The following is a 14,690-nucleotide window of genomic DNA, read 5'->3' as shown; positions in this document are numbered from 1 at the left end:
AGCATGCTGCTGAGGTTTCCTCAGGAACATTTAGCTCAAACTGCATAAATAACAGCTGCATACAGCTGATAAATTCTTGAACGAAAAACTGCATGAAAAATGAAACTAAGCACATTTTAGAACTGTCTCATTAAGATTTTTCATTAAGCACATTGATCAAGTTTGACATTTAAATTACAGTCCGGTATCTTACCTTTTTCAGCAATGATTTTGTCATCCTTCCCTTTCCAAAAGGAAGGGTATGCTACTATCAAATTAAAAAAAAAGAAAACAGGCTCATTATTCATTACCTTTAGTTATGAACCATACCTCCAATTTCCATATTAAAAAAAAAAAAAATGTATTCCAAAACAGGCAAAGCAAAGCAAATGCTCCATTTCTGACATCTCACAATTAGTTCTCTGACATCTCTTAACTAGTTTTAGAGTTTGGCCCAAAAGACAACTTAACTTAAGACCTTAGAGAAAAAAAGGCTTTATTATTAACCAGGTTTTTGCACTGGATTATGTGCCTATCAGCTCAGACCGCTAAATAACATCTACACAATGTTTCTTTCATGTTTCAAGAATTGAAAATAACTGTACAAGGTTAAAGTACAAAAGTACACAAGACAGTGGACACGAAATATCCATGTATGAGTTTACCCCATCTGCTGCTTGGTTTGAAAAGTAGAACTTTAAACTAAAAAATACTGTCCTTCTATAGTTCTGTCAAGTTTAATGGAAGTGGGTATAACCTGATTACAACACTAACACCAGTATCACTGATCTGATATTTACAAAAAAATTGTATTTTTCAATAAATTAAAGTCAATGCAACACCCATGCAAGCTAGAATGCTAGCTTTTTGGTGAACAAGGACCCAACATTTGAACAAGAATCTTCCTTAGTCCCAAACTTTAAAATCTTTCCCCTCCCCTCAAACCGTATCCATTCCTCGCATCGAAGATGTAAACCCCAATCCCATTCCTCTTTGCGTATGAGTCTGTGATCTTGCCATTTCATACTGTGCATCTAGATTTCTGAAAACTTCTTCCTGTTGTTTTAGAGTTTTGTAACTCTCTTCATCAACTGAACTGCAACCAGCTTCATCCTCACTCTAGAAAACAGAAAGAAAATAAATATTAATGTTGTAGAGAGTGTTTTTTTTCATATACTATGGACATTCTAAACTCTTAAAACAATTTTGCTTTGTTTTTTTTCAATGGCTGATGAGACTTCAAGTCTCTGGCTTTATTGCTGTAGTATTCTAATGTGGCTTCTTATCATGGTCAAGAAACATTTAGAGCCATTCACTGAGTGTTATCTTCTAATTAATTCAAATAAATGTCTCAAATTAAGCAGCTATGCAGAGTAACTAAGCATGACCTTTTACCATATTATGATTAACTGAAAGTTTACCACCAGCATTGTTAGATTTTAACAGATACCTTGCCAGTCAGAAACACCCTGAAACGCTAGCATTTGAACTGAATGCTGCTTGTGAGTTTAAGTCAGAAATAAGTTTAATTAGATCAGCTTGTTTCAGATTAACTTTTAAAATCATTTTTGTTAACATACACTTAACAAACCTATCCTGCAATTCTTAATAAACCTAATTACACATTCAGAACCCTTTACCTTAATGCCCATCAGTTTTCTGAATTTGACATTTTGGTCCTTGTTTCCAAAATTTAATTTCTCCCATATTTCTGCAGACTGTGATTTATCCTGGAAGAATAAAGGAAGATGTATCAACTTTTCACATAAGTTTCCACTAAGATCACAACATAATTGCAAGTAAATAAAGCCATACTGAAAAATGAACCTATCGTGCAATTTCAGCACAGCTAGATGTAAAGGATTCCATAAAGAAGTTTTCAGGTCATGTCCAACATTCCTTGATGTGGAAATGCTGTGACACTCCCCATAGAAACACCTTCTGAGGGAAGTTTGCTTAACTACATTTCAAAATGATGGCATATTCTTCACTTGGGTAGAATGTAATTCCCATAAAGTTTAGAAAACTTGGCAGAATGCACACTAAAGTGAATTACAGGAAAAAAAAAAAAAAAAAAAAAAAGCATTTTCTTATTACAGTTGAGAATGGTACATAGCAAGTCAGGAGAAACTGCTTACATAGCATTTAGGTTTCTTTTCCCCTCCCATCAGTGCAACACGAACCAGTTTCAGTTTTTCACATCTTATGAAACAGTCTGGGAAACACTGAGCTTGTTATATAATGGTCACATGATTATAATTTATCTAACACAATAACACACTTCAATATTAATATATGGTGTTAAGACAGAACAAATATTAAGTACCAATTTTTCCATGACACCTCCAGGTGAGAACTGCTGAAATTCAGAGTTATTGTCTGAAAAAGCAACTGCTTCAGATTTAAAAAAGAAAAAAAGGCCTGTGTTTCATTAAATACGAGAGTATTTATTTGAAACAGCCCAAAAATCTGAAGACTTATTTGCATTTATAATTTTTGTTACCATTTACTATCACAGTAACACATTACTCCCCAAAAACGATTTAAGAGAAGATCTGCAGGCCTTATAAATTCTGTACAGGATACAATGAGGGAGGAAAAACAAAACAAAACACCCACCCTTCAGTCACAGAAATGAGGAAGTCAAAGCAACGTAACAGGTCACAAGCAATCCTAATTACGAAGTTAGTTGCTAATCACAGTAGTACCACTGTTTGGATAGTTTACTGAAAAATAATAGTTCACACCATAGAAGAGACCATTCTGTATTTGGAATTTAGTTGCAAGTTGTAGGCAAACTAGAAAAGACACTAAGATCTAACAACACCCCTAAGTTTTACAGTATTAGGGTTTTTCCTGTGGTTTGTGTAACAATAATCCTTCATCGTGTCTAGTCACCTTAGTCTTCTCATCCTGAAAGTTTTATCTTGGGTTGCTGTTAATATGGAACTTAGTACCAAATAGTAAATTATTTTAGCTGGAAAAACTGTTAACAAGCATTCTTAAACTGTCCAAACGTAGTATTTCTAAACACATTTCACAAGTTTAAGAAAGGACAGTATTACCCCTTCTTTTTTGCCTTGCCAAAGCATCTTCCGCTTTTTTTCTTGTTCAGCAAACTTCATTGGATTAACTGCTGCTGGGTTGTAATAGCTAGGTACAGCTATTCCAGTCTCTGCTAGTGCTTTTGCTTGTAGTGCTGCCATTTGAGCCGCCATTGCTATTTGAGGAGTTACTTGTGTTCCCGATGCCAGAAGAGCAGCAACATTAATAACAGAACCTCCAGTGGCTGCAGCCGCTGAAGAAAATGGTAGTATGTTACCACACAATAATTTCAGACTTAAAAACACACACCACACCTTCATACAACCTCCCCAATTTCCCTCATTAGAAGTAAACTGAAAGTGGATAAGAAATGCATGACAACATATTTCTATTAAGAAATAAGTCTCCAGTAATCTTAGGAAACTAGTAAATTATATAACTCAGGCTTGTATTCCACAAACTACATGCAAGAAATGCCCAAGTCTGATAAAATATTTCATACTTCTGGATACTCCTGAGCTTGCAATAAAATTCAAATTCTTGCTTAATGATGCATAAGGCAAGGGTCCAATGACCATCACCAAATCATTTACTAGTCTTTCATAAAAGAGTTTTGTTATCCAGTCATCAGTACTGGATATGACATTATGAAATCCTGTTCTTAAACGTTTCTTTGTGCTAGTGGTTCTTACACATGGACCAAGTTAACAATTACTCAAAGAAAATGACAACTAGTACATCAGTTGGGCAGGACTAACAGCTAGAACGTAAACTCACATGATCTTTCACCCACACTACTCTTTAGTAATTAATGTAATATACAGGGACTACCTGCAGCCATTTCCTGTTGTTTCTGTTTTTCGACCATTTCTTTCTCTCTCTGTTCTTGCAATTTCTTTGCTCTTTCCAATCTAGAAATAAATGCAAAAGAACATTTTAATATGCAAATATGTCAACACCTGCTTATGTCATGTCATGTCAAAATCTTTATTTCTGACCTTCTGGCTAATGCTTCCTGCGCATCCATAGCTGTATTTCGTCCACGAAAAGGTGGCGGACTTGGACTCCGGCTATGACTCCTGCTAAACCTTCGGGGCTTTTCAATTCTTTTCTTTCTTTCTCTGAAATCAAATTTAAGACAGTTGGTAAAACACACTACGTATGTTCAGCATTTCACAAGTTATTTGACTGTGACTTTGGAAAATTGCAAGATTAATTTTGAGTGCTCTCAAGAACAGCTTTTGCATAGAGAAGGTACTGGAACCGTGGAACCAACAGTCGTACTCTCATGGTAACAAGACAGAGCTAAAATCCAAGATTTCTAGCTGCATGATGTAAAAAAACATGTAACTTTAACTGCTAGTTTATCCTATTACCTAGTATTTAAAACATCTTCTGTTTTAGTGGGTTCACCAAACATTGATAGCCCAAACAGATCTGCTCAAGAGACCTTCATCCTAAATCCTGACAAGAAAAATCATTGTGTAACTTTCATTTGCAAGCAAACATTCAAACAGATCAAGTCAAAAGAATGTTTTAAAACCATGGAAGACCTCATAGCACTAATAACACGTTAAAAACGAGCACTCGTAAAAGTTTAAGGAGATCCAAGTCAAAAATTGTAGTAATACTTAGGAAAGTGACCATCCTTTCCTTCTCTGTATGCTCTCCATTAAACACGCTTTGGGCTACCCTTTGAGACAGGACATTGAACCAAATGAAATAGCTGGTTTAAACACGAGCTGTCCTGTTTTTGCTCTGGAGTAAGACAGTATCTGTGCAGGGAGATGTGATACATGCATTATCTGAAGGCTGAAAAATGAAAAGCACCTAGTTAAACATACTTTTTAGCAACCCTCCCGAAATTTTCAGTGTGCAACTCTCCTTTAGTAGCTCCCTCCCCTTTTTCCCAATTAAGTTCTTCCAATGACATGTACAGCTACTCCCATATAAGTGATAGCTACTCAAAACACAAAGGTAGCACCACTACAAGTAGTTCTGTTTGCTAGTACTACCAATAACTACAAGAGATAAAGGTTTCTCCCATTTAAGCCTTTGACATTAATGTTCTAAACAAAAAAAACTATGATTCTGGAAATACCTGACAAAATTAAGTAACAAGAAAAATTGCTTGCATTTTCCTAGATTTGCCATAAACAAATTAAAAGATGCACAAAGCACAGTTCTGCAGGTTTTTTTTTGCTTAAATATTATTATGAACCATTTGAGATAACTGCTAACTAGCATTAAAACAGCCTCTCTAAATAGCATTCAGCTATTACTTTTTGTTTGCAATTTTTGTAGCTTCCACAAATGTCGTTATACTTAGTTTGAAGTTACAAAAGAGCTCCTTGTTTATATTATAAATCTGGCAGAAGACAAAGGAGGTAAGACTGATCTACTAGAAGATGGCAAGATACAAACATAGCCACTGGGAGTGATAGATCTGCATTCCTAGATAACATATAATGCACATTTCAAAGACACCTTCATTTTTACTGTGCTCGCTATTGTAATTTGGTCTTGTCTTTGGTCTGATGCTTTATTGCACTGGTAAACATCAAAGAAGAAAGAATTTGAGCTTTTGCATTTGAGCAACTCAGCTTGAAACAACCAGATGGTGTCATGTTTTCCACTTAGCATATGATCAGAGCAATGCAACAGAAGAACTGTGAACCTTCCACACATTCACAGAACAGAAAGACCACGTAAGGACAGATCACCCAGATATGAGTTTGAGATTATGCAAAGAACCGTCAACAGAAGTTCAAGCCACAGCCTATTAACTGTAGCACAGAAAACATTACATTTCACAGCTGACTTTTAAAGTTCACAGAGCTTATCAAGATTAGGAAGTACACTGAGCAGAATCTCTGACAACCAGTGATTCCAGTTAAACTTCCCTTTTAAGATATAAAGATATATGATATATGGAAAGAAAGAAAGAAACAGTATTTTTAAAGTAGTGCTCTGCTGACCACACTCCTCTACTATCAAACACAAAAGGGTTAGTTGCTTCTCATTCTTTGGTTTTTCCTACTTAAATACTGTTCACTAAAATAGTAAATTAAGTTGTGATATAAGAAACTAAAAGAGCTTGAACTGTGGTATACTACTCAAAATACTAAGTTACTTGCTTTCTCTCTGTAGTGTCAGAAAGAGACTAAAATGGTGATTTCAGACAGTAGCCACAAAATTAACTCTAAATTAAGCATTTCTAACTGGTAACACGGAATCATGCTACGAAAAGTCGAAAAAGAAATGAACCTGAGACACTTAAGCTGTCTGGGACAAATATTTCCATAGACAGTGTATGCACAAGTACCTTATGTTTGGTCAACAAAACTGAAAGGAAAAAACACCATTTAGTTACACTGAATAGCCTTTAACTAGCCAAATCTAGCATTCTTCTATACAACAGAACCCACAGACCAGTCAACTGAAGAACATTAAGTATGTTGAAGTTAGCACTTACCTGCTTCTGCTCCTAGTCCTGCTTCTACTTCTACTTCTATGTCTGTGTCTAGATCTTGATCTAGAACGAGATCTTATGCGGCGCTTTCTCTCTCTGCTGCGAGATCGGGATTTTTTCCTATCACGGCTTCTACTACGGTGACGTCTGAAACACACATCCCAAATTCTTACATATATTCTCATATTTAAGTTTTGCTTCTACTTAGGGGTCATACACAGGTTTGTCAATACAGGACAAAATGCATCAGGTGGGGTGAAGGAGGTGACAAACTACATGCAGAAGACTTTATGTCTGGAACAGTTCAAATTATAAGGCTAGGAGATGAAATGAGACAGGAACCAAACATTATCACCAATCACAACAGCAAAGTGACTTATTTAGAGCTTAAATACACAACCACACTCATCAGTATAGCTATTTTCATTTGTTCATGCCTCAGCATAAACCTGTGGCCAAATTCATCAAATACAGAAGCCTTAAATTCAAAGTAACTCTTCCCCTCCCCAAGATATTCCAATACCTCGGAAGAGCTGGGAAGCAATGCCCAGATTTCAGCTCTTGAACTGCACTCAGCCCCTCAGTATATCATTAGTTGGTTCCTTGCTATTATATTTACTTACTGGCCCTTCAACTACGCACAGAGGTGGCTGAAAGATTCTGCAGGCAACAACTAACTTGCCCCAAGCAATGCTCCCACCACGAGTATGCTAGGTGGCCTACTGCATAAGGAGGCATACACAGCACTGTTTTTAGGTAAATTCTTGATTAGAATACAAAAAGCAATGACACTGCATCTCCTTTCCTGTCACTGACAACAGGCAACATTTCATATACACTCTATATGACAGTTGCAAACTTGAGTTAGCATTAGTCAGAATGCCCAGATAAGCACTAGAAATACTTTGCTCAGAATCATCCCCAAAAAACAAGTAGTAACAATGTAATCAAAATCAAAATGTATGATATAAATTGGTGCTTTGGAGTTAAATTATGTTATGAATATAATTCAATTCTATTTCAGAAATCTACACAAATTCCAAAGGCTATTTTAATGAATGTATTTTAAGAAAAAGAAAACATTTAAAACAATTTACCTTTCACGAGATCTGGATCTTGAGTGACTCCTCCCTCTTGATGATTTTCTTTCTTTGCGTTTATGTCTGTCCTCACCATTTTCAGATGAATTTAGGCTCTCTCTTCCTCTGTCAGAAGAATGTTCTTTGTCATTGTGGTCTTCAGATTTGTGCTTCTTGGAGGACTTCTCTTTGGATTCATGTCTTCTTGCCTGTTTTAAGAAGAAGTTGGTTCTTTCAGGAAAATAGTGCAACAAAGAGAGTTAGTATGGGTATCAAAAGATAAAAAATGATAAGTTGTGATGCAACATTAGTAACCTTAGGAGTGTGGCTCAATCATGAGTGATGGCTATTTTACCTAATGCCACCGACTACACAATGTTGCAAATGCAAACTATCATTCCCCGACCCCCACCCCCCCCCCCCACTATCTAAAGTATTTCTAAAGCACCAATCAAGGTATCTTTACAGTGCTTCCACATGAGAGTTCAATGCATTCTAACAACTGTCACTCAGTTACTTTCTCTATTCCAAACACATAGTATGTTCCTATCTTTAAGGGTCTGAGAATATATGAATATGCACATATTTGAATGCTCACATTTGCAGTTTAATTTTTATCTACAGCCTATCATGTAGAAACAATTATTAAAATGCACACAGTTGTAGACAAACTAACCTGCTTTTGAAATTAAAGAATTCTTCTATGCATTATTAGATAGTTAACTTTAATCTTTACAAGACTCTCTTCAGTCAGTAACTTCCAACAGTTTTTAAAAAGCAAACCAATAAGAAGTTACATGGCCAACATCTCATTTTTAGTACTTAAAAGTAACATGCATCACTTTGAGACCTCCCACAGTAGTTTTAAATTTAAGATATGCTGCTATACTATACCGCAATTTCTTCCTGCAGCGCCTCTTAAAAAAAGATTCCTTTTTATAGCTGCAATGCCAAAAATACTTAGCAAGGTCAGGCCTGATTTTTGCCAGTGTTTTCCATAGAGACTAAGTCATGACATCAACACCTTTTCTTAATATATCCAGTTTATTCTGAAAACCTTTCTAGCACAAGAAGCATAGCCCACTTATGTGGGCTTACATTTTAGTGTTCTGTTTCAAATTGCAATTTAAGCATGATATAGTCATCTTAGATTAAAATTCAATGGTTCAGAGTTTTCTCGCTTATCTAAACCTGCTCTGTTAAATACTTACAAATCCTTTCCCATAACCATAATGCTCACTCAAAAAAATAAGTCTAGAAGAGCTACTGTAACTAGTTCGCATCCACTTATCCAAGTCTTTCCAACAGCTTATTACTATAGTTCAGATTCTAAATATTCCACTATCATTCTTCATGTATACACATCTGACATATTTTAAGTCTTCCTGTTCTTACAGTACTTCATTTTTACTCCTTGAACAATTACTTCTTAAACTATATAGCTGTACTTTTATGTAAGATATTACTTCTACAAAGAATTGTATTAATCTCACTAAATCATATTCATAAAATACTAATTTCAAATGTATATGATGTTAGCAGCTGTTCTGATGTACATATTGAAGTTTTGATAAGCAGTATTTACTCTATGGGCAAAGAGCTCGATCTCACAAGTGAATGGAAAGAGTAACTCAATCTACTGTAGGTCATTATACATACAATCTGTTCACACAGCAAAACTTAGAAAGTTTTAAATAAATTGTGTAAGATTAACTTAGATCTAACACCATGGTAAAACACTGGACACAGTTTTAAATGAGGAACATCTTTTCTGAACATTAAAACAATAAAAAAAAATCAGGCTTCCAGGCACACACTTAGTAATAAAACACCATTATATCCCATAAAGGATTTAAGATATTTTTAAGGGAAATATGAGTTTGAATGACTAATAGTTACCTTATCATGAAGTAGGCTTATAATTTTGCTATCTGAGTCTGCAGCGTCTTCAGTTCAGTCTCTTCGCGCATTAGCACGCTGAGTATGATTTATTATAGAAATGTTATCATGTGATCTAAACAATATATTCAATTTCACAAAAACTCTCCTAGATTATTTTTCTTTTTCCTTTTTTTTTTCTTTTTCCTTTTTTAAACAGAGCTTCCATTGGAATGGGAGAAGGAGAAGTTCCTGACCCGTGTTAAAGTTAAAAGCCCCTCCTCTGACACAGCCTGCTATTGCCCCACATGGCTTAAGCTTCCTTTCTGACTATTTTTGATGCTCCTGGTTTGCTTGTTTCATCTCTTCTCTGGTGGTTAAGCCAGTTATTTCCAACGTATTATTGACGCTGTCTCTTCTCACTCCCCTGAAGTATTTTTTTCTTTTTTTTTTCTGAGACAGCCCTCTGAAATTTTTGTTGCCACTGTCATACTTTCGCTGACCTTTGCTGACATTGTTTGTCAAGCTGTAACAGTCTTTACAACTGAAGGATGCAATAAACAGAGCTTAGTCAGGTGGGGAATTATTTTTAACAAATATACTTAAGAAGATGAGTATGTATCTTTCAAAGTCCTGAATGTTGGACAGGTATAAAGCCACAGAAGGTCTTAGACTAATGGAAGCTCTGTGAAACAGTCATCAAGAACACCATTTTACTTCTCCATATGAATTCTTTCATTTGGCTGTTTCCACAAAAAAAAAGAAATTAAGTTACTAGTTTCTGAATGCACTTTTCTATAAAGCTATTACCTTGTCAACATGATGGCTGCAATCATGCTTCACTACGAAAGGATCTCCATATCCATTTTTAATCTTAAAAGTTTCCAATTTTTTTGTACTTACCATAAAGTCATTTATATAGGTTTACACATATGTGCATTACTACAAGATACTTTTAAAGATGTATTGTACAATTACCTAAACACTACAAAGTGTTAATTACCTCTTTGCTTCTGCTCCGGCTTCTGTGTTTTCTTCCTTCATTATCTGTAGGGGGGACAGAGACATTTACTATTATTTACTAAGAAAAAAAAATCAATTTGCTACAATCTTTCAGGTTCCTTTCAGCTGTTCCACCCTTGAAAGTCAAGTATAAGGACTTAAAGAGACCCTACCATCCACTATTAGAGCAGATTAAGAACATTAATTCAGAACGTGTAATCTAGTCACTACTGCTAGTCCTTTGTTTGTTTGCATTACTTCAGCTTTGAGAGTGAAAAAAAAAATGCAGTTTCACCATCTTCCAGTCACAGTCTACTTTTTCATGCAGAGTAACTTAATTTTTATTACAGACCATGCAAAATTGTCTTAGTCTAAAGATATCTAACTAAAATGAAGACAAACTTACAGTATCTTTTCTTTTTTCATCCCCTCTCCCCCAGAACTATTTTTATTATTATCCTCCTCACTATAGCCCCTGAACATTGACCCTCTCCCTTAGCATTTCAATCATTAAGATTGAAGATAGCACTACCACGAAATATCTTTCCTGAAAGAGACCGGGAAATTTAATCTCCGTAACATCTAATTTAATTTTCTCTGAGGATACCTGTCAATTATCCGGATGAAAAATATCCTACCTTTAAGTCTCAATTACACTGTAATATCCTGTTAGCCACAAGATTTAAGTAAACCTGCAATTAAAGTGATTTTGATTCCGTAAGGAGCATACCTGACTTCCGTCTTCTTTCCCTTGACCGTGAACGTGATCTTGAATAATGATGTTTTGATGTTCTAGGAGAATTAGATGCATCTGATTGTTCCTTTTTCTTCTCTCTTTCTGGAGAGGACTTCTCTGGGGCTACTCCATCTCGTTCTGTATCACTACCCTACATACAAAGACAGAATATTTAATTAACAAAACTGAAAACTTAGGACCAAAAAAATATATATTCCTGTTTATTTAAGACCATACTGGTACAAAAGAAGCATCTCTTAGTATCAGTAATCAGTGCAAACAAAGTAATTTTTGAAAGTTTATTCTGAAAACACAATTAAAATTACTTTCCATCAAAAAGATCTCAGGAGTAACCATCCCACTGTTATTTAGGCACTAGCTTGATAAACTCACAGCAAACTATGTAACTGTACACCCATTAAATTTAGACACTTAGGAGAACTAACATACAATAAGCATTTCACCTCTTTGTTATGTTAGACTGTAATTTACTTTTTCCAAAATTTGGGGGAAATTTCAATGAGATTATACTTTATACAGGTTTTGATTCATTTTTCGCTAAATGGTTTTGTTTGTAGGTCAACCACCTTTAAACATTTAGGTCACTAAGATTACTTAAGTACTACGCTGTCCCAGCAGGTCTAAGGCACCTTACAAGTTAGGGCACTTCTGAGGCATATAGCACACAACCCTCACAATCTTTTGAGATAGAGTATGAACTCTGAAGAGAAATTAAATAAGGTATAACATATTATAGTGCTAGACTAATATGTTCACAGTATTTTAGAACTAGTAACTTTTGAATAATGAAAAACCTCTTTTTTTTTTTTTTTTTTTTTTGCTCTATGCAAAAATGGGTATTTGTAAGAGTGCATATAGGTCACATCTACATATACCAACACTTTTTGTATCAGATTTCCTTAAAAGACAAAGTCTGGATGAAAAGCATATTCCCTCTATCCCTTCCAACCACTCCCCTAAAGCTAAAAATACCTTTTGGTGTGAAACAATCAAGACTGTGATATAACTTTGAGAGAAGCAAATGTTTACAATGGGTTTGCAGTACAATAGAAGGGATGGAATGGAAAGAGTATATATTGAAAGGATGAAAATAACCTCATTAAGACTTTCACAGATTCATTGACCTCTCTTGCTTTCATCAGGTAAATGGAAGGCATTATCAAACCTTCTCAACATTATGTGGCTGCACAAGGTTTCACCAAGGACAATTTGGCCCAGAGAACGCTACTGATCAGAAATGGAAATCTATATAGGTTCAAGTCTTCAGCTGGGTTCAGTCAGCTGTATTTCTACTTGTAAACTAAGCAAGAGATGTGACAACCAGCCAGATGGTGATTTATAGTCATTATTTTGAAATCTAAACAGTCATTTTTTTGTCAAATCGCAACAGATGCTATGAACATCAATTTAGCTTTCTTGATCATTATGGTTAAAACACTGTGTATTAATGCTTGGCTTTCTTCACGAAACACTACAGTTAATTCTTAAGACTTGTATTTTACCTTCCATTTTTTAGTCTATCCAAATCTTTACCAACTTGTGTGTGCACAAAAATACATCCACAGTTCAATCTCGTATGGCGAGAGGTACAAGGTAGCTGTTTACTTCCCCATTACCCTGCTATAACATTATTTATTTCAAAACATACCATTATCTGGAAAGGAGCAGGGAACACTGAGAGACTGCATCTACAGCAGAACTTTCCTTATAGTCTCAGTTACATTTCTGAAAACAATTTTGATATCCCACCCACTCTCATGAAAACTCTTAGAACATTAGATAAAGAATAGAAAATGACTCTCCTATTTGTGACTTAGCCAACACAATCCTTGGCATTCCACATTCATCTCATCTGTTCATCTACACTTTGTTAAAAGCTTTCTCACCAATCTATCCAGTCACTCCCCTTTTTCATGTAAGGTTTCCAAAAGACTCAACTAATGAAAGTTTCAAAGTAATTTACATAGAGATTTACATAGAATCAACATTTTGAAGTTTTATGAGGCTAAGAAAAACACTGGTCTGCAATCTAAGTTAACTGGGATTTTTAATGTTGTATCTAGCAGGAATTGAGCCCACTGCCACATTTTTCAAGGCTATCAGCCTCATTATTTACATACATTACTGTTCATTAATGCTCATGGACACCATTCCTTACAGCAATCTCTCAACCCTACAAAAACAGAGATACTGATCAACTTCAGTAAGACTACTCTCAGTTGTTAAAGCATATACAGATTGGCCACAAGCTCAGGATTTCACTGAATCCTCATTTGTTACTTAAGAAGAATCTCAAAAGTAATGCTAATTACCTATGGGCAAAACTACAAGTCTAAAATTCTTCGGTTACTCTTACAGAAATTTTTCATCTTTATTCTTAACAGGTTAAATTACATAAGCTGACAAAAATTCTTTTTCAAGCAGGAAGGTAAGTTTCTCCAAACACATGTGGTCCTCTTATTCTGTTTCACTATTGAACTTTGATGAATTTTACCACTTCAGATTTAGATTCCAATTTTTCTGCACTTTCAAGTGAATAAGATTTGTTTAAAAAAAAAAAAAACCTAAAAACACACCATGTTTACCTAACTACTCTTGTTCATTTTTCGTCTCAATTATGGGACAAATACATCCATACATTTCCAGACCACACGAATTTTACACGGGATAAAGCTACAATCTTATGTCATATACGAACATAAACAATAGTGTCAGCAGTGTTTTTCTTAGACTCCAAGTAAAGATAAAGTGGCCGAAGTACAGCAAAGATGTTTCCCATCGTCGTTAACCATGGAAGAGGGGTGGAGACAAGAATAAAAGAAAGTAACCAATCACTCAGTGCAGTTAGTTTAAGTAACAGGCCTATAATCAAACACACACACAAAGTAAAAAAAAAAAAAAAAAAAAAAAGAGAGAGAGAGAGAAAGCTGCATGAACTGGAACTGAACAAGATCCAACCGCCAAAACGATCCTCCCTTTCCTCCCTTCCAGAGGGCTTATGCTCCGCAGTCCTCTGAGAAATGCCTGCTTCTAAACTGTACTGCTCCTTTCCCGGGGCAGGAAACAGCAGCACTCAGGCCACAAGCCCGCTCCGCTTATACTCAAGCCCAGAAAAACGAAGTAGAAACTTCTGGAAAAGGGGAAAGGGGTTGGCAGTGAAAAGCGGCCACCTCCTCCCGAGGCCCATCATGGCGCCGGCAGGGGAAGGAGCGGCGGGCGCCATTTTGTCTCTCCGCGCACACGGCTTCCCGACTCAGCCCTCCCCATCTCAGACGCTCTTCCTTCCCCCTCCCGCCGCAGCCCCCTTCCAACTTTAGCTCTCTCCAAAGCCCCCGGCGAGGAGCACCACCTACCGCCATGGCCGAGTGCTCGGGACGCCGCTCCGCTCGCCAGCTGCTTGCAGAGACTCAACCTCCCACAACGGCAGCGGCCGCGGCGCTCGCGAACCGAGAAAACAAGCCCCGCCCTCCCTCTCCCC

At 36.1% G+C, this 14,690-nt stretch overlaps 1 protein-coding gene across 3 annotated transcripts; it reads right to left on the bottom strand.

The window, feature by feature from the left end:
• Positions 1 to 458: 458 nt before the first annotated feature.
• Positions 459 to 14,656, bottom strand: RSRC2 (arginine and serine rich coiled-coil 2). Of its 3 annotated transcripts, none has more exons than XM_062590289.1 (10): positions 14,566 to 14,656; positions 11,186 to 11,342; positions 10,457 to 10,500; positions 7,594 to 7,806; positions 6,500 to 6,643; positions 4,023 to 4,145; positions 3,856 to 3,935; positions 3,045 to 3,277; positions 1,620 to 1,709; positions 459 to 1,098 (listed from the first exon to the last, which is right to left on the bottom strand). In XM_062590289.1, the coding sequence occupies exons 2-10, from the start codon at positions 11,264 to 11,266 to the stop codon at positions 919 to 921; spliced, it is 1,188 nt and encodes a 395-aa protein (XP_062446273.1). In that variant the 5' UTR covers positions 11,267 to 11,342; positions 14,566 to 14,656; the 3' UTR covers positions 459 to 918. The 3 variants fall into 3 exon arrangements, with proteins under 3 accessions (XP_062446273.1, XP_062446272.1, XP_062446274.1); XM_062590288.1 differs by having other exon boundaries at positions 7,594 to 7,784; XM_062590290.1 differs by lacking the exon at positions 14,566 to 14,656 and adding an exon at positions 9,475 to 9,552 and having other exon boundaries at positions 11,186 to 11,231.
• Between the last annotated feature and the right edge of the window lie 34 nt (positions 14,657 to 14,690).

The sequence above is a fragment of the Rhea pennata genome, chromosome 17 (genome assembly GCF_028389875.1).
Source record: "Rhea pennata isolate bPtePen1 chromosome 17, bPtePen1.pri, whole genome shotgun sequence".
NCBI lineage: Eukaryota > Metazoa > Chordata > Aves > Rheiformes > Rheidae > Rhea > Rhea pennata.
Note: the sequence above shows the minus strand (reverse complement) of the source record. Positions and strands in the feature narration are given on the sequence as shown.